The sequence below is a fragment of the Cervus elaphus genome, chromosome 31, assembly GCF_910594005.1.
Source record: "Cervus elaphus chromosome 31, mCerEla1.1, whole genome shotgun sequence".
Lineage (NCBI taxonomy): Eukaryota > Metazoa > Chordata > Mammalia > Artiodactyla > Cervidae > Cervus > Cervus elaphus.
In genome coordinates, this window is record NC_057845.1 from 12184626 (window position 1) to 12210345 (window position 25720).

General features: G+C 40.1%; 1 protein-coding gene and 1 non-coding gene across 8 annotated transcripts in view; both read left to right on the forward strand.

The window, feature by feature from the left end:
• The window catches only part of LOC122687615 (amyloid beta precursor protein), a 288333-nt gene that overhangs the window by 212983 nt on the left and 49630 nt on the right, over nucleotides 1-25720 (forward strand). For all 7 annotated transcript variants that reach the window (XM_043893224.1, XM_043893225.1, XM_043893226.1 and 4 more), the window contains 2 exons: nucleotides 9732-9860; nucleotides 10718-10817. In XM_043893224.1, coding sequence (XP_043749159.1) covers nucleotides 9732-9860; nucleotides 10718-10817 — 229 coding nt within the window. The remainder of the gene's footprint in view (nucleotides 1-9731; nucleotides 9861-10717; nucleotides 10818-25720) is intronic.
• On the forward strand, nucleotides 24386-24492 carry LOC122687651. The gene has a single exon (XR_006339216.1). It is a non-coding gene; the product is annotated as a U6 spliceosomal RNA (small nuclear RNA).

A 25720-nucleotide genomic window follows, 5' to 3' on the forward strand; every position in this document is an offset into this window, starting at 1 on the left:
CAGAGACTGTAGAACAAGGTATGTGGCTTGAGGGGCATGGAGTCTGCACTCTGTCTCCAGGCCTGGTACCCTCCTCACACCCCGATGTGCTCTCCAACCTGGAAGCTCTCTGCACCCCGTTGGTTAGGGGTTTTTGGTGGGGAAAGTTCCAGCAGATAACCAGGAATGATTAAATCATTGGCCACTGGTGGTTAAACTCGATCTGCAGCCCCTCTGCCCTCCCTGGAGGTCAGATAATGTGGCTGAAAGCTACGACCCCTCTAATGACAGGGTGGGTTCCTCCAGCATCCAGTTCCCATCCTCCAAGAGTCACCTCATTAGCACACGAAGCACCCTCTAAGAGTCTAATAAGCTCTTGTGTCTGGAACCAAAAACTTAAGACCAAATATTAAAACAAAAGATGCTCTGGTCACCAGATTTTACATGGGCGTTAGGAGCTCTGTGTCAGGAACTGGGGGCGGGGACCAAACATGTATTTCTTCTTATGTCACAGTAACCAAGATAAGTTATTTCTGAGAACTAGCAAAATATCCCAGAAAAAATTTACGAAACCTACCAGATTTGACAAATCGTCCAAACACCGCTTATTTGTGAATGACAGGATTAAAACCACCCTCATTTTCTATATTTTAGAGTATAAACACCTGTCTTTAATTTCCAAGTTTGCCATCTTATAGCTTGGAACAAGTGGCTTAATTAGGAAGACTTTCTCTTCCGTTTGCAGATTGGGGTTAATTATTGTATTCTTTTTGCAATTAACGTTGTCTGGCTTTTTGTTAGCTATAATTAGAAGAACAAAGGGATTAATCTCAGGGTGAGATGAGACCCTGAAGTAGAAAGATAGTTTGCTCCCCAAGAAGAGAAAGATTGTTAGGATAGAATAGACAGAGGCTCTGGTGTCTTGTCCCTACTAGGAAGTCGTCTGCCTTCTTGTGGAGGAGGGAAGGAACGAGGGATGGCCTTGCCCGAGTACTGTGGTGCTCTCTTACGACATGGGAAGCCAGACAGTAATCTGGGTATAGTGGGAGGGAGTGGGCCTAATGCCTCCATATTACCAAAGCTGCAGGAAACACTGAATGGAGCCCGTCATGAGAATTTATCCCATTTCTCCTGTTGCTTGTACAAGACTTCTATGTTCAACCTGACATAGAATTGTCATTCCCCTTCTTTATACCATGTTAAACTGCAAAAAAACATTTATGTGCTCTTCTGAAGAAGGGACTAGGCATGAATTTTGCAGCAGACTTAAAAATTTAGCTCAGCTGAAAGCACAGCAGGTAATCTGCCTGCAATACAGGAGACACAGATTCAATTCCTGATTCAGGAAGATCCCCCTGGAGGAGGGCATGGCAACCCTCTCCAGTATTCTTGTCTGGAGAATCCCATGGACAGAGGAGCCTGGCGGGCTGCAGTCCATGGGGTTGCAAAGAGCTGGCCATGACTGAGCACAAGCAAAGACAGACAGACCTAGCTTTAAAGATGAACACAGCTGTGATCCAAAGGTTCTAGTGGAAGCTCCCCAAGTCTTCTTTTGTTCTTCCGGTTTTTCATGCAACAGTGAGAATGCATGTGAAATGCTGAGGGAGGTCTACCACGGCAAATAAACTCAACCTAGACCATTGCAAGCCGAAAGAGGTTTAACTCTCCTAAGGGTGTTTTTTAAATCTGCACACAGAGGTTTTATACATTTTACAATTATATGCTCGAGATAGCCCAAAGTCCAAGATGTAGAACTGTGAAAATAATGGCCCTGAACCTCCTTGTGAAAACAGGAGAGAACTGCTTTTTCTTGATAGGTGATTAACTTCCCCAGTCACAGTCTTGAAAACCACTAGAGTGCAGTTTAATGCTCCAGGAAAGGATTTTCTGAATAAGTCCCTTGTGACCTGGAAGGTTAGGGTGCTTCCCCATACAGTGACTCATTTACTTCCTTCTTTGTGGCAGGATTATGCTTGGGGCTTGAAAGTCTCTTGACAGATCATTCCCTCCCATCAGGAGATGGTTTCAGGCACAAGTGTCTGTTATGATAAGAGGCCAGATTTCTACATCAGACATAATGCTACGAAGAGGCACAGTGGGGCTAAATGGTCATGTTTTAATGTACCTACCATATGAATTGCAGAATCGAAAGCTCCCCACTCAGACGTGATTGGCATTGAGTTAAGTGTGTATGATTGATTCAAAATCCATGGATACCAAATTTATAAAATTGCATAAAAGAATCAAGTGAAAAGGTCAATACATGTGAGAAGTGGATATAGTAATTTTTTAAAATTGCCTGTTATAGGAAAGAGCTTCCCAGTGGCTTAGTGGTAGAGAAATCACCTTCCTATGTCGGGAAGATTCCCCTGGAGAAAGAAATGGCAAACCACTCCAGTATTCTTGCCTGGGAAATCCCTTAGACAGAGGAACCTGGCAGGCTGCAGTCCATGGGGTCACAAAAAAGTCAGACACGACTAAGCGATTAAACAACAACGATTATAGGGGGAAAGGCTGTGAAATTTCTTTCAAAATTCCATACATCAGCCTGACATCAAAACCCACACCACAAGAAGACAACCAATAACATCTTTTGAAATCAAGGAAATGAATCTTGTTGACACTAATTTGAATATGCTATAGTCTATGAAATATTTTCTGGGAAGAGTTCCCCTGCTGAAACAGCTCCCTGAAGGACCCCAACACACAGGGAAGATAGAGTGATATGTACCATGAAAATTTGGAATGCATCTCTTCTTGGTTGAGAGATACTGTGAGGGATATATTTTGCTGCTGAAACTACTTATGCAGTTATATTTAGCTCTGGGTTGTTCATTAATTTAATTAGCATTTTTTGACAACCAAATTGTGCCAGGAACTGAGCCAAGAGCTAGCGATATGTTACTCTGTCGTTCCAAGAGAGGGAGATGGTTAATGTTCCAAAATGTAAATCTTCTCTATTTTCAGATTAAGTATAATCCATTTTAGTAAGGCCTACTCTTAATCCTTCAGTCATGTCCAACTGTTTGGAACCTCACAGACTACAGCCTTCCATGGACAGAGCAGCATGGCAGGCTATAGTCCATAGGGTTGCAGAGAGTCTGATACGCCTGAAGCGACTGAGCATACACACACACTCTTAATTCTTGAAGAAATTTCTTTTTGAAATGATTTGTTGTTAATTCAGTGTGATTGTGCAGTGAATTTAATGCATATTGAAAAGGGCCACATCTGATGCAAATAGATACTTTGTAATTATGGACTAAACACTCTTGCAGAAACAATAGTGACAATAAAAAGGATTGGATATAATTAGTCCCCCTGGGGCCGATCTTTTCCTTTTATTATCTCCGTTCTTTGCTATAAATTTTAATAATAAGATTAGCCATTCAATGGCAATATAACCGGATTGCTGTATTAATACTTAGAACATCTGCATTGTAAAATGAGGGAAATTTGCAGGAAAAAAATATTATTATAGAAGATGTAAAGAGAATGAATGAAATTATATGCATAGAGGTTAAAAACATGCTTCTTAATCTCTGCTTACTGTCAATATCCTTATGATGAGCCACTGAATTCTTAAGCTAGTTTTTCTAAACATCTGAATAAGCCTGTCTTAAATGTAAGGATTATGACAATAGAAATAGTTACTTTAATAGAATATATTTCTATAGAGATATAAGGTATTTTTCCTATCATTTCTGTGTGAATGTTTCTGCACTTTTAATTAAAATTTTAAATTATTCACCTTTGTCCTAAGATGATGAAATAAAAATCCCTAAACAGTGGAAGGTTCCTGTTATACTACTATTCTGCCTAATAGTTTTAAAGACTGTTACTCTTGTATTTAAATGAAACATGCATGAATCGTATATCAGAAGCAGAATTCCTTTTTTTTCTTTTTTTTAACTAAAGCAAATGAAAATATAAAGGTACAGAGGAATGTTATTTTTCTTTCTTACCTAAAAGAGCATTTGTTTCTAAAGTGTCAACATAACTGCCATTTATTTAGGATGATTCATCTGCCTACTCCAACGTAACGACTAACCTGACTTTTATATTTTTCATTTCTAAACATGGTCTTTAGAAATATGTTTCCAAACAGAATCTTGTAATTCATTTAGTGAGGGACCTCAGAGTGTCTTTCTGAAAATCATCCTGAATTCTCCTGTCCTGAGGTAGTGGGAGGGAAAGGCTGGTGTTTGTATAGACTCCCACACGATGTGTCTGAGCTCGCATAAACAGTGATGAGGTCATGGCGTGCTCTGCGCTCTGAAGGCTCATCATCCTCCCAGGACCTTTGTTCCCGGGCAGAGAGAGGCCTGGACTGTCATGGGAGCCGAGTGTGCTGCTGTTTCATTCTCAAGCTCTAGGGATTTGGGGTGGGGGGAAGTTAGGAATATATTTCTGAATGTATTTCTGAAGCGTATAAAGAAATGTCAGTATCAAATGAGATAAGCAATTTTAAACGTGTGAACAGATTCACCATTTAATTATCCATTTTAGTGGAAGATAAGGATGGATTTAGAATTAGAATCTGTGAATGTCACAAAAGCCTAACTTCTCATTAATGCCTTTAATCTTTTTCCAGTAATACTAAACAGATTGACAGAGGACCTTTTCTATCTTGCTATTTCTCCTCCCTACATCTGAGGCATTAGCTAAAGCACAGCAGAATGCCAAAAACCAAGGATGGCATTTCTGAAATTGAATAAATCTGGATGATTTTCAACACAATTAAAAGGGCAGATATTAGTGTGTCCCAAAAGAATATTATCTACGCTTATAAGAACTGGAAATCCAGGCGAGGACATCTAGAGCAGACTCTTCATTTCTAACTGTTCGGCAGCCTCTTTCAGTTTTCAGCTCTGTAGGTTACTTTGTGGAATGGTCCTTTGCATTGTCCATTTTAGAGTTTCCTTGAAAGGCAAGATCATGCAGTGATCAGGAGATTGGGCCGTAGAACCAGGGTTGGTCTACCTGTTCTTGGCTCTAGTCCTGACTAGTTCTGTGACTAAATGTAACCAGCTTCATAGCCTTTTACCTCCTTCATGCCTTGTTAGTTTCATTAATGAAATGGGTTGACCAGCTGTACCTCTGTCATACGGTTGATAGGAAGATTGTGAATTACTGTGCATGAGGTCCTTGAAACACTGTCTTATTCACCTAAGCAGTCAATAAATGTTGAACTGCCGTTGCTTAGACAAGAGAAACAAGGGGAGGCAAGGACTGCAGAAAAAAGGTGTGCTGAGTAGCTACTGTGGACCCCGCGTTATGCTGGGTAACTAACACACAACATTTTTTTTTGACTGTTCAACAAGGCCCCACTTTTATGAAATAATTTTATAAAAATAGTATGTAAATGTATTTGCAGTATTGATACAGTTTTGTCTCCTGATGATAGAATAATGGGTGGTTTTAAGTTTCTTCATGCTCTTTCACATACCCCAATTTTCAGAGAAGGTATATACTTTTATTTAATTTTAATTTTGAGATATTAAAAATGTATACACTACAAAAAATAGTATGAGAATATGTTTTAAAAATATAGGTTATATATCCATAACCCAAATATAAACTATTATCATGTTGGTACTTGTGCATCAGTTCTTCTTTTCACCATTAAAATGATTCTTTAATGTAATTTTTATACTATATCAGAGTATTGTTGATTGGGGACTTTCCTGGTGGCTCAGTGGTAAAGAATCCCCCTGCCAATGCAAGACACACAGGTTCAATCTCTGAGTCGGGAAGATCCCCTGGAGAAGGGAATGGCAACCCACTCCAGTATTCTTGCCTGGGAAATTCCATGGACAGAGGGGCTTGGCGGTCTACAGTCCAGGGAGTCACAGAAGAGTTGGACACGACTGAGTGACTCAGTCACCAACAATTGTTGGTTTACAGTGTGGTGTTCGTTTCAGTAACAAACATTTTTCATCCCCATGGATGCCTGTGGAAGATCGTTATCTCAGTGGCACAGATGAGGAAACAGAGGCTTAGGTAGTTTGACGCTCATGTTTATTTTTAAATTGATGTTAATGTCAATAACCACAAGTGGGAGTCTATGCTGTTTGTGGTGACAGTGGAAAAAACCAGGGGGTTGGGGGAGAGACTCAAATGTCAGTTATTAGAATTTACCTTCAAGCATCAAGGCCAGTTTGGAGCCGTGACATCCTGGTGTCCATGCTTGGGGGTGACAGTCCTGAGAACCGCATGCCTTATAGAAACATTTGTAGGTGACTGACAACCAAAAAATAAAGGAGAAAAGGGTTATGATGAAAAGCAATCCTTATGGTTACTTGAAGCATTTCTGTCTTATGTGAGCTCTTAAAGAAAGAAAGTTCTATTTTCTTCAAAACAACAAAGCCTTTTCAAGAATTAAAAAATGAAACTGAGCAACCGAGAATGCATATTCAGCCAAGCGGTTGCACCAGTAAGAGGCTGGGGCATATCTTGGATGGCTGCAATTATTTGCAATCCTGTCTGTCTCCAACCTTGGAAGTATGATTGCGGTAGAACTAAAGGAGTTTCTTAGGCCTTGGTGCTGAATAAAGGAGCAAGTGTGAAGGGCATGCAATATCCTGTTTGCTCAATCCTGCGTATAAAATATCCGTCACATTCAACAGTACTCAGCTTTTGATTTCTGACCCCAAAATTACCTTTTCCAAATGAGTTTGTATAAAAGCCTGGGCTTCCCTGGCGGCTCAGATGGTAAAGAATCCACCTGTAATACAGGAGACCTTGGTTTGATCCCTGGGTCGGGAAGATCCCGTGGAGAAGGGTATGGCTACTCACTCCAGTATTCTTGCCTGGAGAATTCCATGGACAGAGGAGCCTGGCGGGCTAAGGTCCATGAAGTCACAAAGAGTCGGACCTGACCAAGCAACTTTCACTTTCTATAAACCTATCACCTTGTACATGTATATTATCAGTGGAGTTTGTCAATTGTTATTTCTTTTACTGCTTTTCTCCTTTTAAAAAGATTTAAAAGATCATTCTCTAATTTGTAGGGTAAACCAGATTTCACAGTAGCAGTGAGAATTGTAATGATGGGCTGCCAAACACTATGTTTCAAGCTGTGATGTCTGCCTTTCTTGGAGATTATGGAGAAGCACATTGCTTCCAGGATAAAAGGAAGAAAGAAGGCAGATGAGCCCACGTTTACTTTCTTTTTGTTGTGTTTATTTGTTTCCTTAAGTGTAGGAGTGTGGCCTGTGGAAGGCATGAAAGTGAAAGTCACTCAGTCGTGTCTGACTCTTTGCGATCCCATGGACTATACAGTCCTTGGAATTCTCCAGACCATAATACTGGAGTGGGTAGCCTTTTAGCCTTTCCCTTCTCCAGGGGATCTTCCCAACCCAGGGATCAAACCCAGGCCTCCTGCATTGAAGGCGGATTCTTTACCAGCTGAGCCACAGAGGACATCCAAGGATACTAGAGTGGGTCGTCTATCCCTTCTCCAGCGGATCTTCCCAACCCAGGAATCGAATCGGTGTTTCCTGCCTTGCAGGCAGACTATTTGCCAACTGAGGTATCAGGGAAGGCATGGAAGCCAATTCAGAGCAGCCTCTCTGAGTCAAGCACTCTGTATCGTGTGTGATTCTTGATACAGAAAGACCAAACCTGGCCCTTGAGAAGCTCACAGTTGAAGAGGGCAGTCAGAAACACATAACATTCCTCTGTTCTTGGAATTCCCCAGGCAAGAATCCTGGAGTGGGTAGCCATTTCCTTCTCCGGGGGATCTGCCCGACCTAGGGATTGAACTGGGTCTCCTGCATTGCAGGCAGATTCTTTACTGTCTGAGCCACCAGCGTAGCCCATGTGATTTAATAGGCTCTATTAAATGGAATAATGAGGGTTTGCAAAGCATTTCCTGGGAGCGTAGGGAGAGGATACCTACCACTTTTGCCTGGGATGTCAGAGAAATGGCCCCAAAGTTAAGTAACGGGAGACAGGGAGGCACGTTCCATAAAGTATTGGGAAACTCACATACACCATCTCTGCGAATAAATTCTGTACCTTCCAACTGATTTTCAAGGCACCATAGGTTAATAATAACTAGATAGACCCAAATGGCCAAAATTCTATTTCTGACATGAACTTAACACTGGTAATTTTTGTTTGTTTTAATGAAGAGGAAGCATCTATCTTTGGAAATTGTTTTTTAAAACTCACATAGTATAATGTATGTAGCAGTAGAATTGTTAAAGACAAAGAAAGTAGACCTTGTACGTTTAAAAAAAAAATTAGGATGAATGCTTTCAAGTAAGACTGGAATAAAAATGGAATGGGACCAATTAGAAAAAAATAGAAGCACTTAAGAAGAAACTTAATTGTTGCTGAAAGAATTAGAATCTGATCACATGGAAAGATTTTAATTAAACTCCAGAGTAAAATAACACATTGGCCTTTCTCCTAGGAAAGTATGATGTCTCAGAATTTATCAGCTATTCCTTGGCCTACAAATTAGTGGTGATTGTATGTTATTTTTCTCATTTTGATTATTACATGTTACTGATGGTAAGACTATTTGTGCAGCAATAACTGCTGAGACAACTATTCAGTTCAGCCGCTCAATCATGTCCGACTCTTTGCGACCCCACGGACTGCAGCACGCCAGGCCTCGCTGTCCATCACCATCTCCCGGAGTTTACTCAAACTCATGTCCATCGAGTGGATGGTGCCATCCAACCATCTCATCCTCTGTCATCCCCTTCTCCTCCCACCTTCAATCTTTCCCAACATCAGAGTCTTTTCAAATGAGTCAGTTCTTCACATCAGCTGGCCACAGTATTGGGGTTTCAGCTTCAGCATCAGTCCTTCCAATGAACACCCAGGACTGATCTCCTTTAGGATGGACTGGTTGGATCTCCTTGCAGTCCAAGGGACTCTCAAGAGTCTTCTCCAACACCAGAGTTCAGAAGCATCAATTCTTCAGCGCTCAGCTTTCTTTATAGTCCAACTCTCACATCCATTTCCAGTAGTCATATATGGATGTGAGAGTTGGATATGAGACAACCATTAAGACTGTACAAATAGAAATGTTGTCGCAAGTGCCCCAGTGTATTTGGGTGGGAAAATGGGAAGTACCTGAGTTAAATCTGACAGATCCAGAATCAACTCTCTGGGCTTCTCTGGTGGCTCAGGGGTTAAGAATCCTCCTACTGATGCAAGGGACACGGGTTTGACCCCTGATCCCTGAAGATCCCACGTGCCTCAGAGCAACTAAGCCCGAGGGCCACAGATAAAGAGCCTGTGCTCTCAAGCTCAGGAGTCACAGAGCCCACACGCCCAAAAGCTTGGACTTGACCCCAAGAGAAGCCGCCGCCATAAGAAGCCTGCACACTGCATCTCGAGTGTGTTCCTGCTCTCACCCAGAGGAAAGCCCGAGCAGCAACAAAGACCGACCATGGCCAGCGGGTTTTAAAAATCAACTCTCCTTCCATAACAGAAGGCGCTGTTTTAAAAGGAATTGTTAACAAGGACAGCCATCATTGTATGTGTCAAATGCAAAATGCTCTTGTAGAAATGACAAGTGGCCAGTTGAATAAGGAATTACCTAGGAAGAGGGGAGTGGAGAATTGTTTGAAAGGAAAATTGCAAAAAAAAGAAAAAAAAAAATGACTCACAGTGCTTTCATATCAGGGGATGCATTTGTGGACTCTGTGACCCCAAAGCATTTAGAAAAAGCAATATTTTGGACAAATCTGAACATTTCTTTGTTTTTCTTTCATTTTTGCCCCCTACAGCCTCGTCATGTATTCAACATGCTAAAGAAGTATGTCCGTGCCGAACAGAAAGACAGACAGCACACCCTAAAGCATTTTGAACACGTTCGCATGGTGGATCCAAAGAAAGCTGCTCAGATCCGATCCCAGGTGAGCATAGAGTGTGGTAGTCACGCCACTTGGACAATTCAGTGTCCTTGCTCTTTGAATTGAATCTTTAGGTATTCCCAGAGTAGCTGTGGGTGTTGGACCTCTATAGCAAGAGTCCTTTAATACCTGGGAAATGCTAACGGCTTGTCCTAGGGCAGCATGTGATTTGGCACTTTCTGAGTTACAAAAATAACAAAGACTATAAAAATCTTGAGGGTCTACTGCTACTTATTCTTAAGGAACCATTTCAAACTCTGATATCTAAAACAACAAAAACATAAGTTGTATAAACCAAAACCACTCAAATATGGCCCAGATAATTAGAAAAGACAGTCCCAAGCTCCATTTCCATAATGGAGCTTGGAAATAATATGAGACTAAATGTAGCTTGGTCATGATATGATTCATACTCTGCCATTTGCAAAGTTTGACAACTGGAATCTACCTGCAGAAATCTAAATTTTTAAATTTCCTTAAACAGAAGAGTTTTTCAAGTATCATGAAATATCCATGTGATCCCATCTGTTGGAAAATTTGAAAGACATATTTAGGATATCAGAGGTTATTTAGGAATCTCAATATTAGGAATCATAGTTGGGCAGAAATGGTCTTTTCAATTGGCTGTATATGTTATGGTTATAAACATTTAATATAATGGGAAGTTTAAAGCAACTCAAAAGAAAGAGAACTAAAGAGAACAAGAAAAATAAAGGTGCCCTTTCAAGTTCAAAGTTCCAGCAGCATTTTGTCGGTTTTATTTGGGAAGTTTATATCTGTCTGCAGTGCTTGGTAAGGAGAATAACTGTTCCTTACTCCAGAGATGGTTTACCTGGCACTGTTTACCTGCTTTGCTACAGGTTATGACACACCTCCGAGTAATCTATGAACGCATGAACCAGTCTCTGTCCCTGCTCTACAACGTTCCTGCCGTGGCCGAGGAAATTCAGGATGAAGTTGGTGAGTGAGCTGTTCTTTTGATGCTGCACATATAAACACATTTTCCTCATGCAGGAGAAAATCAGGGAACTGAGTTAGTCTGCCTCAGAAATCACCAGTGTTTTAACAGGTGGAAGGAAAAAGAGCAGATTCCCTTGACGATGAAACCCTTGGGGAATATAAATAGCTCTCATTTCAGCAATTGCATCAGATCTTAACTTCATGCTTACAAAAGTGGGGGAAGTGTAACTTGCCTTTTGGTCTCTTTGTGTGATAATGAGCCACTTGTTACTGGATTATACTTGTCAACAGTTGTCTAATTTAGTTAGTTTTGTAAGTATCACCTTATATTGCTTTGGTATTTCACAGTTTAATAGGAACAACCCTTTCTTCATCTCTTAATTCTTTATTATCATACTTTTGGAGTGGCATGATAGACCAGTTTTTCAGATGAAGGGACTCAAATCTACAGTTTTAGGAACTTGCCTATGCCACGTATACTCTAGGGAACCTGGAAAAACCATAAAACTGTGACTTCTGAATTTGAGATGATTGTTGTATTCAGTAATGCATCTTTTTTGGTGCCCACTCCACCCCCTCCCCCCGCATAGTCACGAGTGTTCTCTGAATCAGATTGTTGTTTAAACTTAATTAACTGTGTGCCCACTATTTATCATTAAACTTTTATTTAAATAATCACACACTCATAAGAAGTTAGAAAAGTAATACAGAGAAGTCCAGGGTCAACTTCTTCATAGTAGCATCTTACATAATGCCATACATTTGCAAAACCAGGAAACTGATCTTGTGTGCCCACTATCTCCTATGACCCTAATGATATCTTTAATAGTTTATATGAGTAAGTTTTCCCTTTTCTATTTTTCTTGGAAAGGGAGTAATATATCACATAATGTAATTCTCCACAAACCCCCAAAATGCCTGTATTTAACTTGATCTCACAGAAGTACTTAGATGCAGCTGCCCCAGTGCGTGTTTCAGCATAAAACAGATGTGTAAATCTGGGTGCCTTGGTGCATGAACTGTTTGTAAATAAGCAATATGTGTGTGGTGTATCTCTCTTCGTAATGAGTCCTGCCCTTTGTTAATTGGGTTTGAAATAGATGCTTAATTAGGTTTGAAATTGATGCAGGTTATCTGAAATCAGGCCACCCAGGATATGCTGTAGATGGTGTGCAGGTTACAGGAATTCCTGCTTTGAAGTGCCCAAAACGCAGCTCAATTTTTCCATCTCATGCCAGTGCTATTCTACTCTTCTTTTTTTCTAACTTGGCAATGCCTCGCAAGTGTAGTTTGTGTTACGATCAGGTATTTGGCCCTTAATCAAGTGGTAATGGTCTGTTCAGTGTTGCATGTTAATGTACAGAATCATTTCTTTAAGAACTGATTATCTTTGTTAGATATATTTGTAAGGAAGCGTTAAAATACTGTTTATTAAATAACTATAAGAAAGTCCTCTAGTAAGTTGTAGAAGGGACAAAATCAAAGAAATCATCACATTCTTAATGAACCGAAGCACCCATCTTCTAGGTGAATGTATTTTTGCTTTCTAGCCATCTTAACAGGCTTATTTTCATAAGTGACTTAGAGCTGTTGCCAGTAATATGACTATAGAATAATAAGCCATTGCACAGGACCAGAATATTTCACTCTCACCCAGTAATTGGTTGACTCTTTCTAATTAAATTATCAGATGTTTTTATTGAGCAAACTCCTGAAAGCAGTGACCACTAATGAGACACAGTTCCCCAGAACAGATGGCAATTCAGCTGTCTTGAGTGTTGCAAAATGCCCAAGAATCAGGCCACACACTGAACTTCACATCTCAGTGACAGGGAGAATATTCAGAGAGTTAGAATCAAGGAATTATTTTTCCTTAAAACTAAAAAAAGCAATTAAGTTGGATTAAGAGCATATCATTTTTAAAATAGTTACACTAAGTGAAAGAAGCTAGTCACAAATGATCATATATTGTATAATTCCATTTATATAAAATGTACAGAATTGGCAAATTAATAGACACAAATCATATTGGTGTCTGGCAAGGGCTTAGAAGGTGGGGTAATGGGAGTGCAGTTAATGAATATATTGTTGTTCAGTTCGCTAAGTCGTGTCCGACTCTTTTTGACCCTATGAACTGCAGCACGCCAAGCTTCCCTGTCCTTCACTATCTCCCGGAGTTTGCTCAAACTCACATCCATCGAGTCGGTGATGCCATCCAACCGTCTCATCCTCTGTCGTCCCCTTCTCCTCCTGTCCTCAGCCTTTCCCAGCATCAGGTTCTTCTCCAGTGAGTCAGCTCTTCACATCAGGTGGCCACAGTATTGGAGCTTCGGCTTCACCATCAGTCCTTCCAAAGAATATTCAGGGTTGATTTCCTTAGGATTGACTGGTTTGATCTCCTTGCAGTCCTAGGGACTCCCAAGAGTCAGATAATGAAATTTTTCTTAAAATTAGACAGTAATAATGGCTGCACAACTCTGTGACTACACTAATACCCATAAATGTTATACATTTAAAACAGTAAAATTTTTGGTATGTGAATTATATCTCAAGCTGTTACTTAATAAAAAATAAAGTCACCCCTTAACTTAGCACAAAAAAAGTTTTGTCATTCTAAGTACACTGAACACCGAATCCTAAAAGATAATCATTTTCAAATTTTTTCTTGCCTCTATTTTTAAATGGCTTGCATTAATGAACTCCATTAAATAGGTCTGTGTACCATTTGAGGTTCTAGTACCAAAGCCAAAAAAGAGCGTTCCCTGGGGAGAATGACTTTTCTGGGTTGAGCTGAGCCGTCTCATAGAAGCATTCTTCATTTGAAGGAACATTTTAAAATAGCTTCCTTCTAAAGTAGGAGTATGGATAAAACAGGGCCTCCCAGGTGGCACAGGGGTAAAGAATCCCCCTGCCAATGCAGGAGACTGAAGAGACACAGATTCAATCCCTGGGTCAGGAAGATCCCCTGAAAGACGAAATGGCAACCCACTCTAGTATTCTTGCCTGGGAAATTCTACGGACAGAGGACCGTGGCGGGCTACAGTCCATGGGTTCACAGAGAGGCAAACTTAGTGACTCAACAACCACAACAAATGGATGAAAAAAGATGGGCCATGGGTGCTAATTGTTTAAGCTGAGTGGGAGTTCTTTGTAGTAATCTCTTTAGTTTTGTATATGCTTGAAATTTTCCATAATAGAAGGTGTTGATTTGTCACTTACTTTCTAGATAGGATCTTCACAGATTTCTTCCAGTTTATATCTTGTACATTTAATTGTTTCTGCTTAAAAGCTTTGTCGTTTAGTCTGATGGACATGCATCTGCATTTTCTCTATAATCAAATTTTAGCTTTGGAGTCAGTTCAGTGTAAATAAGGATACTAAAATTCAGAGCCATTGGTCAAAGGAGAAGATCCAAAAGAACCTACAAATGCATGCTTTTTGTGTAAAAGTTTGTGCTTATAAAGGCAGGCAGTTAGGATGTGTTTAATACAGTAAAACATCTGGAGAGAAATATAGTAGTTTTGTGGGTTAATTGTTGCTCTGGAAATAAAGGGTTTTCAACAGCCCTGAGATACTGCCAGTATCTTTAGTGACGTAGTGACCTGCTCTGAGTAATTTATGCTCCCATGAGGGTAGAATTCTCTAGCACAGATGAAATTGAGGAAGAAGCTAGCCACCCCAGAGAGAAAAGGGCAAAAGTGAGAACTGGCATCAAATTTGTGGCATCAAAAAGTCCGTAAAGTGAGACTGGCTAGAGCCTAGAATTCACCATGCCAGCAAGTTCCAGCTCTGCTCATCTTCAGCCACTGCGCTTTCCTGAGAACCACATTTGTTTATGCTACTCGGCTGTTAACTCCTGTAAATCCTATATTCATAAGCCTAACAACAGCGTGTCTGCTGAGTCCCAGTGACACATTCCAGACTCAATACAGGCAGACCTCGTTTTATTGTGCTTCGCAGATACTGCATTCTTTACAGTTTGAAGGTTTGTGGCAACCTTGTCTCAAGTGAATCTATCAACACAATTTTCCATCTTGCATTTTCTCACTCCATGTCTCTGTGTCACATTTTGGTCATTATTGTGATATTTCAACCTTTCTCATTATTATTACATTTGTGGTGGTGATCTATGATCAGTGATCTTTGATGATGTTCAGTCGCTAGGTCATGTCCGACTCTTTGCAATCCTGTGGACTGTAGGCAGCCAGAATCCTCTGTCCATGGCATTCTCCAAGGCAAGAATACTGGAGTGAGCTGCCATTTCCTCCTCCAGGGGATCTTCCTGACCCAGGGATCAAACCCATGTCTCACACAGTGGCAGGCAGATTCATCACCACTTGGAGTTTGCTCAGAGCATGTCCGTTGAGTCAGTGATGCCATCCAACCATCTCATCCTCTGCCGCCCTCTCCTCCTTCTGCTTTCAATCTTTCCCAGCATCACAGTTTTTTCCAGTGAGTCAGCTCTTTGCATCAGGTGGCCAAAGTATTAGAGTTTCATTTTCAGCATCAGTGCCTCCAATGAATATTTAGGGTTGATTTCCTTTATGAAATCATATTTCAGATATTGTTATTATATCTATGCCTATATTTCACCCATTTCTCAAACTCCAAACTATGTGTTTGAAGAAATCATTGGGTCCCTCTTGAAATTCACTCATTTTACAGTCTCAGTTGTGGGTTCTCAACCATATCCATGGTGCATTCCTTTCCTCCACCCATGATTGCTCATCAGTCTGAAGTGTCCTATGTACTCTACCTCCTGTATTCATGAGGACTCCCTTCTTTGTAAACCCACATTGTTAGCTCAGATCCTCATCCTCTAACATGAGTTTCACTGGACTCTCAACGGGTCATCCTGCCTCTTGTCTTACCATGGCTCCCTCCTGCCGAGACTCTTCGTCTTCAGAACTGAGTTCCTGCCAAAATGAAAAGACAGCCTGCGCATGGTTCTTCCTTGCTTGAAAAGTGGCATCCTTCAGTGCTCAACTGAAATGTCCACACTCCCATAAACCCTTGACTGATTCGCATAGGAAGCCAGGTGGAAGAGCTGGTATTTGAGTGACAGGTGTATAGCAAACTGCTGACTGTCTTACCGATGATGTTGCCGGCCCGAGTTCTTTATGAAAGTTCACCCTTGCTGAGGTTCAGGGTCATCACATGTAGATGTGGCAGGTGGTCTAGGGATAGAGTGTGACTGACCTTCATTCATTAGTATCCCACTAATGGAGTCAAGCCCTCCGGCATTTTGCTGTGTCAGATGGTAAAGAGTCCGCTGCAATGCAGGAGACCCAGGGTCCCTCCCTGAGTCAGGAAGATCCCCTGGAGGAGGGACTGGCAACCCACTCCAGTGTTCTTGCCTGGAGAACTCCATGGACAGTCCCCGAGGTCACGTGACTAACACTTTCACTTTCCACATGAAGTGGGGCTTTCTTGTAATTCACACGGAAGTACCTTATGTGCCAGTGACGGCGCTGGTGAATTCAGTGTCTGCACCCCCAACTTAACGATTGAAGAAACTGAACCTTAAGAGAGAGGTCACGAACTTGCCCTTAACCGATGGTTAAAGCGAGGAAAGTGGCGTTGGAGCCAAGGTCTGCATGAGTCTGAGATTTATTCTGTCTCTGCTACCCACTTTTCTACCCTCAATTCAGTAGAATTCTCTTCTAGATCCTCAGTGTCTCTTCTAGAATTCTCATCTAGATCCTCAGTGTCTCTTCTAGAATTCTCGTCTAGGTCCTCAGTGTCTCTTCTAGAATTCTCGTCTAGATCCTCAATGTCTCTTCTAGAATTCTCTTCTAGATCCTCAGTGTCTCTTCTGGAATTCTCATCTAGATCCTCAGTGTCTCTTCTGGAATTCTCGTCTAGATCCTCAGTGTCTCTTCTGGAATTCTCGTCTAGATCCTCAATGTCTCTTCTAGAATTCTCTTCTAGATCCTCAGTGTCTCTTCTAGAATTCTTGTCTAGATCCTCAATGTCTCTTCTAGAATTCTCTTCTAGATCCTCAGTGTCTCTTCTAGAATTCTCGTCTAGATCCTCAGTGTCTCTTCTAGAATTCTCATCTAGATCCTCAATGTCTCTTCTAGAATTCTCTTCTAGATCCTCAGTGTCTCTTCTAGAATTCTCGTCTAGATCCTCAGTGTCTCTTCTAGAATTCTCATCCAGATCCTCAGTGTCTCTTCTAGAATTCTCGTCTAGATCCTCAATGTCTCTTCTAGAATTCTCTTCTAGATCCTCAATGTCTCTTCTAGAATTCTCTTCTAGAGCCTCAGTGTCTCTTCTAGAATTCTCGTCTAGATCCTCAGTGTCTAGAGCACCAGGTATCCACCTTGAGTCCCATACTCTGTTTTGTGTTTAATTGTTTGTGGACATGTTCACCATCCCCCTCGTCCTGTGAGCTCTTTCTGGACACATCTCGGGCATGTTCGTATCCTTTGGATCCAGCAGAGGACCTGGTACCCTGTGGGTGTCAGTCTTCATAGCTTGTGCGTGCGTGCCCCGTCTCAGTCGTGTCCAGCCCTTTGTGACCCCATGGAATGTAGCCCACCAGGCTCCTCTGCCCCTGGGATTATCCCAGCAAGAGTACTGAAGTGGGTAGCCATTTCCTCCTCCAGGAGATCTCCCCAACCCAGAGATCAAACCTGCATCACCTGTGCCTCCTGCATTGCCGGCAGATTCTTCACTGCTGAGCCACCGGAGAAGCCCGTAGCTTAGGCTGAAGCAAATCCCCAGGCTACAAGTCAGATGCTCCTTAACTTAGGTGGGTCATGGGTCAGGTGGCCTCCTCTGTAACCCTGAAGACTCACCCTGAACTCCTTCCTTAGCACCTAGCATAGCTAGTGTTGCATAAAACAGACCTCCTTCCTCAGGCACAGCATTCTCTAAAGCTGATCAAGCCAGCAAAGTGGGTGCAGTTGGCACACCTATCAAAATAAAGAATCAAGCAGAGTTCTCAGCACTGTCATGAATAACATTTTACAGTATTATCCTCTGTCATTTCCATGACCTTCTGCTATTTGGTTTTCTGCCCAATTCATATATTTTGACACGTGATCTATTAAATATGTTGTCTGGTTTGACTGTCCCATCAACCAGGGTCTGAATCTGTTTATTTGCTTTGCTCCACCAATAAGAATGAATTATCAGAACTACTCTATTATTAGTCATATAAAAGCTTACCATTTATTACCTTATAATAATTTTTCAGTTCAGTTTGAGTAGTTATGATGTGCAAGTTCCAAGCCATGTCATTTATTATTTAATGTTTTCCTTTTTAAAAGTAAGATATTTGCATAGAAGTTATGAAGTTTTCTGTAAAGAAAGGCTTAAGGTATTGTTTGTAGAGGAGGGGAAAACCCTATTCATTTAAAATAACTGTTTAGGACTTTATTTTTTTATTCAGCAAATGATAGAATCATTAATGTAAGGAAAATATGCCTCTTTTCAATGTCCATATTTTAATCATCTTCCAACTCCTCACAAAGGCAGAATTCCTTCGTCTCTGCGATGGTTCAGCTCAGTTGTTACTTTGTCAATTTGCTGTGTCAGAATGATTGGGTTTTTCTACCCTTGGTAATCTTCCTTGAATCTATGCTAAAAAGAATTCTATTCTTCTGTTAGCACTGAGGTTACTTATCAAGCTGCTTCATTTTGTAGCTTCCTCAAGGCTAAAATCATTGCAGCTCTCAAGAGATGGGTGCTTCACAAAACGTTGTAATGACCAATTTATGAGGAAGTCAGGAAGAGGGAAGGTGGAAGGAAGGCCCAATTGTTTTATATCCTGTTTTTTTTTTTTTTCTTTTAACATTCAAAATTAGGAAAAGCATGAATTGTTATAAAGCAGATGTTGGAAGTTCCATCTCTGACTAAACAAATTCATGGTGAATGGAGTAGGATTGAACTATGTGGAAGGAAATAAGAAACTCAGTTAATGAAGGAATGCTTATAATTTTTTATTACAATTTGACTGTGGCCCTTTGATAAACACTTCAGCTCTTTGGGGAAAATACAGCATGTTTATTTCAAGGACAGTGTCTCCATTCTCTGTTCCTAATAAACCTATTGATTTGGGGATTTAATGAATCCAAAGTAAGTGAGGTTTAAATTAGGATATTTATAGCACTTGCCAGACCAACGAAAAGGAACGTTCATTACTGCTGAGAATTTTAAGTATTCTTGTATATAATTGTTAGTCAAGGAAGGCCATCAGGGAGAAAAAAAATCATAAAAGTAAATAAAATTAACAAAGGCAGACACAACTTAGCGACTGAACAACAAAAAATAAAGTGAAACAACTAGTAACTTACTCTGCTCTTGTTCTTTGTTTTTCATGAGAAATGACTTTTATGTATATGTAGATTTTTTTTAGAGATGATTTAACTACTGGACATTCTGTTGTTGCTATTATTCAGTCGCTAAGTTGTATCCAACTCTTCACAAGCCCATGGGCTGTAGCACGCCAGGCTCCTCTGTCTTCCACTACCTCCCGAGTTTGCTCAAACTCATGTCCATTGAGTCAGTGATGCTACCTAACCATCTCATCCTCTGCCGCCCTCTTCTCCTTTTGCCTTCAGTCTTTCCCAGCATCAGGGTCTTTTTCGGTGAGTTGGCTCTTTGCATCAGGTGGCCAAAGTATTGGATATAAGGACATTTATTTGTCTCATAAATTGCCAAAGACATGTTCTTCCCTTAGTTTTACAGTAGTCTCAGAGCTCCTTATTCATATTTTCTCCAGTATTACTACCTGAATTACAGTTTTGACTGATGTTTATTTGCCTACCTGTAACTGTGTATGCCTCCTCATAGCAAAACAGTTACTCTTCCAAAACAGAACCACTCATTTTATGAGAAAATGAAAATGTGTTGTCAAGTGACCTACATAGAAGCATATTAATCTTCAAGATGAGAATGTGTGCTATGACGGTAGCTCCCCAGTTTTCTGGTGCTTGGACCACCATATTGAAACGTCTCTAAACAGCAAAATATAGACGTGTCAGTGCTACTGGGTTCCTGCCTCAGATCCAGCCGATTTGAAAACTGTCTTAGGAGGTTACAGCCTGTAAGCATTTAACTCACTCATAGTGGCTAGTTTGGCACGTTGTAGACATTTAGCTCTCTATATCTTTTTTGAATATGATATGTAAGCTGTCTTTTTCTTAGCAGTTTAATTATTGAATCTATAAATACAGCGTGTGTGTAAATTGATACGTATAGCTTGACATATGTAAATTATTGACATGGAAATTATTCAGGGAAACAGCATCAGTTTCCCTGGGTAATTTTTATAATATTCCCTCCTGACAAACAAATATATTCTTTTTTTTTTTTTAAACAAATATATTCTTTTCTGTATTTCTGATCCATAATTTTAAAAGAAAACTCAATCCTCTAGCATTATTTTTTTTTAAATACACTTTCTAGGAAGAATGAATGTCAAAAAGTTTAATTTAAAACAAATATAATATCTCCCATCTGGCAGAGAGATTACAGACATTAATATGTATAATTTAGTGTGATATACTAATCTTGTTTCTTGGAATCTAAGTGGACCCTAGCAGTCATTAGATGACTTATATATAAAATACATTGTTTATTTTATGCCATTGCAGTGGTTCTCTGGATTATGTTTCCAGTCTAAATAACTAAGTGGTGTCTATTAAAATCTTTTGCTTTATTAATTGGGCTTTTTGCCTTTTTTATTATTGAATTGTAGAAGTTCTTTATTCTGGAGACTAACCTCTTGTTAAATATATAATTTGAAACTATATTCTCCCATTTTGTAGGTTTTTTTCACTCTTGGTATTCTTTGAACACACAAAATTAAAAATATTCTTTGAACACACAAAATTAAAAAACTTTGATGAAGTCCAGTTTATCAATTTGTTGTTTCTGTTGCTTATGCTTTAGTATTATAGCTAAGAACCATTGTCCAACCCAAGGTCAAATATATATCTATGTTTCTTTCCAAGAGTTTTACAGTTTAACCCTTATAGTTAGATCTTTGATTCATTTTGAGTTCATTTTTATATGTGGTGTAGGTAAGGATCAAACTTCATTCTTTGACATATGGATATCCAGTGTCCCAGCACCATTTGTTGAAAAAACTGTTCTTTCTGTTTTAAATGGTCTTGGAAGTCTTGTCAAAAATCAGCTGGCCAGAGATGTATGAGTTTATTTCTTGACTCTCAGTTCTGTTCCTTTGCTCTATATGTGCATTCTTATTATTGTTATAATAGTGGGCATTTATCATGGACCACACTGTTTAGATTACTGTTGCTCTGTAATAAGTTTTGAAGTCATGCGCTGTGGGTCATCCTTTGTTCTTTCTCAAGATTGCTTCGACCGTTTGGGGTCCCTTGCTTTTCCATATGAATTTCAGAGTCTTTTCTCCTTATTTCTACAAAAAAAAAAAAAAGATAGTCAAAATTTTAATAGGGATCACCTTGAATCTGTAGGTCAGTTCAGGGAGTGTTCTTATTATAAATGTTTTTCTTTGCTTTTTTTTCATTGGAGCAGAGTTAGATTACAATGTTATGTTAGTTTCAGGTGTTTAGCAGCATGATTCAGTTATACATATATATTCATTCTTTTTCAGATTCTCAATGTTCTGTAATAACCTACATGAGTAAAGAATCTGATTTCTTTTCATTTCCTTCTGTTTTTAAGGCCCTATTGTAATTTTTTAAATGAAGTTTTAAAACACTGTCACTACTTAAAGAGATATCCATTATGAGATGATTCCTCTGTGTTCCCATGCAGGAAGGTTAAGCTTTAGAAGCAGCAGGCAAATTGATTTAGCACACTGATACCCTTTATTCCAAATCTGCCTGAGATGCAAAGGAATTTCTATGTGAACTTTTCCTTGAATCATGATGACTGTGACACACGGACACATTGGTGTGTTTTGTCTGTTTTCATGCCCTTCTCTGGGGTGTGTGTGTGTGCACGCGCGCACATGTGCCTCAGCCTTGTGGATGAAACCTGAGGCACTGCCTCCCACCCCGAGCTCTGCGGCTGTCTGTGATGATCCAGGTGCAATTCCAGGGTTTTTTCTGAACTCACCAGCTCTTATGCATGGCCCTGTAATTTGAATCAAAATTCAAGAATTCCTAACTAAATGATTGGGAGGTGAAGTCAGACCACACAGTGGAGGCTCCTAGACAGTTTCTGGCAGGGAACCCTGCAGCAGATGTGTCTGATTTTTTTTGGGGGGCGGGGGTAGATTCTGGGGAACAACCAGTGATGTTACACTGGGGAACAAGAGCTGGCTATCTTGTCTTTCACAACCAGCTGCCTTCAAGGTTCATATTTTGAAAGAGAAGAAAAGTGGTAGTGATATTTGCTGCCGTGAATATAGAGATGCATTCAAATTGAGATTAATTTTGAAATCTATTTCCACAAAGTCTAACTGGAAAAAAGATGAATGTGTTTACATGTGAGAAAGAGTTTGGAAGGAATGTTAATTTGTCTCTTGCTCATAACTCAGAAACAAAGTTTGCAATGCACTCCCTAAGTAATAAGCTCCATTGCTGCGCTGTGCTCAGTCATGTTGGACTCTTGGAAAATCCCAGGCAAGAATACTGGGGTGAGTTGCCGTTTCCTCCTCCAAGCGATCTTCGTGACCCAAGGATAGAACCCAGGTCTCCTTTGTCTCCTGCATTGCAAGCAGATTCTTTTACCACTGAGCCACCAGGGAAGCCCAAGCTCTGTTGCTCTTTGTTAATTATTCTCCTGCCATCTATGTTATGGCCTGCTTAAGAAAGTCAGTAATAAACAGTAAAGTATGTCTCATCAAAAGGAGGAGATCGGGGATTTCCCTGGTGGTTTAGTGGTTAAAACTTCGCCTTCCAGTGCCGGGTATGTGGGTTCAATCCCTGGTCGGGGAGCTAAAATTCCACATGCCTCTCTTGTGGTCAAAAACCAAAACATAAAGCAGAAACAATATTGTAACAAATTCAATAAAGACTTTAAAAAGGCTCCACTTCAGAAAGAAACCTTAAAAAAAAAAGAGAGATCTATTAACCCATTCCAGTTTATGAGGCATAAGTCCAAAGCAATGCTGACATCATATGAATCAAAATTCTATTCAAAGAGTCTTTTGGACTTGGAGTGAGAAAGCAGTCAAAAGAGCAAAGTCAGGATGTTACTTAATTTCAAATACTATTGCAGATCCATTCATCTAAGACAGTGAATTGAAAATGGCCTATTTAATGTTTTAAAATTTTTTTATAAATATATTTATAACTACATGTGCTCATAAAAGCATGAGTTAATCTCATTATTTCTGTGGAACAGCAATTAGTGACCATTTGTCGTGTCTTTCACATGTCTCTGTCTTTGTTTTTGGTCTGGGTGGTATTTAGACGAGTCTGCCCATACCCTTAGAGCAAATAGAGGAATTGTGTGTTCAGCTTCCGCTTAAACGTGGAACTTGTTAAAGCTGCTCCTAAGGTCAATAGAGACCAGAGACATTGTCATCTGAGAGAAGGAAGTACGCCTCTCAGAAGCAAGAGGCTGAACCAGCCTGCCTGCCTCTGCAAACAATTCATTCCTTCTCTTTCAGAGGCTGGCAGAGTGAAGGGGAAGCTGGAGCGGGAGCTAGTTGCTTCTGAAGCTTTGCCAAGTTATAAAGAATTTCCCTAGGCAAGAAGAGTGGAGAGCTGGGAGTGCCAAAGGGAACATTTCATATTAATGTGATTATACTTATTAGCATTTTATACTCTTTTATTTAGGAGATTGTTTTTATTTAGAAGCAAACCAAATTTCACATTCTAGGTTTGGGGCAAGGGTGGGAGACGTTGAGAGAGAAATTGCTGTTTGAAGTTCTAAATGAATGACTCTTTTGGAAAAACCTGCCTTTGTTTCGTTGATGACGGCTGACACTTGAAATAATTAAGATGTGATTACTCTCAAATGATGGGCTTCCCAGGTGGCCCTAGTGGTAAAGAATCTGCCTGCCAATGCTGGAGACATGAAAGACACGGGTTCAGTCCCTGCGTCGGGAAGATCGTCTGGAGGAGCACATGGCAACCCACTCCCAGTATTCTTGCCCAGAAAATTCCATGGACAGAGGAGCCTGGTGGGCATGACCCCAGTCCATGGGGTCACAGAGAGTTGGACAGAACTGAAGCGACTTAGCGTGCATGCACGCACACTCAAATGACAGTCCACATATGTGATAGGAAAGTTGCCAAAATAGCCTTTTTGATGTGACTTATAAGAAAAGTATTGTGGTGGGGCTCAACTTGAAAACATAATCATTCATACTGTGACCTTTATTACATTAAAACTTCTTCTTTACCTCATGACTATGACCTGATAGCATATACTTCCTGCTGTTTATGTTTTCCATGATACCAAAAGCCGGTTTCCTAAAATTTTTATATATGACACATTGGTAATAGTTATAACTGTTACATTATTAGAGTTTTCTAATCAAACTGCTTTAGTCAAATAAAAAGAAAACTAATTTTATCATTGCCACTGAGCTATCACTAGATAATGCTTTAATTCCCCATCACCACTCTTAATAATTTCAAGGAAGTATTAGAGGGCTTCAGAAGTATAACATGATGCTTACTTTGACAGCACGTATGCTAAAATTGGAACAATACAGAAAAGATTAACATGGCTTCTACATAAGTATGAAATGCACATTTGTAAAAGCTTCCATGTTTTCAATCCATCATATATGAGGCATCTAGAATAATAAATTTATAGAGACAATGTAAAATGGTGGTTGTCAGGGTCTGGGGGGAGGAGGGACTAGGGGATTAATCTGTAATGAGTACAGAGTTTCAGTTTGGGAAGATAAAAATGTTCTAGAGATGGAGGGTAGTGATGATCGTAAATATACTTAATGCCACCAAAACTGCTTTTAACCACTTAAAATGGTTAAAATAGTAAGATTTGTGTTATGTTTATTTTTCACAATAATAGTAGCCCTGTCTACATTTCTATCATTTGCCATTGTGAATAGCAAAGGTATTCAAAAATTAATCCAAGGATGTTGGATCTGCAATAAGCATTCATTACACTCTCCCCATAAAACAGATTATATGCACGGCGCCAGACATTTTGCAGGTATAGGGCACAATCTTTCATACCTGAATAATTTGGAATCTGCTTGGGGAGACTTTGGATAAACACAGTTGAAGGAGAGGCTTCTCTCATTAAGCTGAGGGATGTTGATCGCATGTCTCTTGGCATTAGGTAGCATCATCTGGCAGCCATTCCTTACTTCCTTCATCACTTATTGAAGATAATTAGAGGAGAAAGGAACCTAGTCTTCAGCCGGTTCAGCTCCATCATTTCACTGGCTCAAAGAAACTATGATCTGCCCGAGGTCATGCAGTCGGTTAATAAGACTAGAGACAGAATCTATCCTGGTGTCTCCGTATCCAGTAGTATTTGTTCTCCCTCCTTGCTGATGCCAAGTTAAACAAAACTGGATTTTGGAAGCTGTTTATTCAGCTTCAGCACCTGTTCTTTGAAAATATTATGGGTACAAGAAATGGCCCTCTTTTAGCATATGTTACTCAGTAATAAATGATTCCCAAGCTCAAAGACTCAACACCCTTGGATATTTTAGTCAATGTGAACACGTTCATAAAGAATATTAGTGTCAGCCGCATTGTGCATTTTGCAGGATTTTTTTGTACATTTGTATTCTGCGTTGGCTTAGAAATCATATGCGAACACATGAAAACTGACAACAAATGTGCCTTCTTCTATATAATTGCCATTCGGTTACTCTGTGCAGAACAAGCACACATTTCTCTGAAAACACAAGATAATAACACTCAGCTAGGTCTTAACCGTCTGTGAGGGATCCGACTTAGAGATTAGCTCTGTAAATGTCAGTGGCTGGAGCCCTTCACATCATACACATCATTAAGTCATCTCCC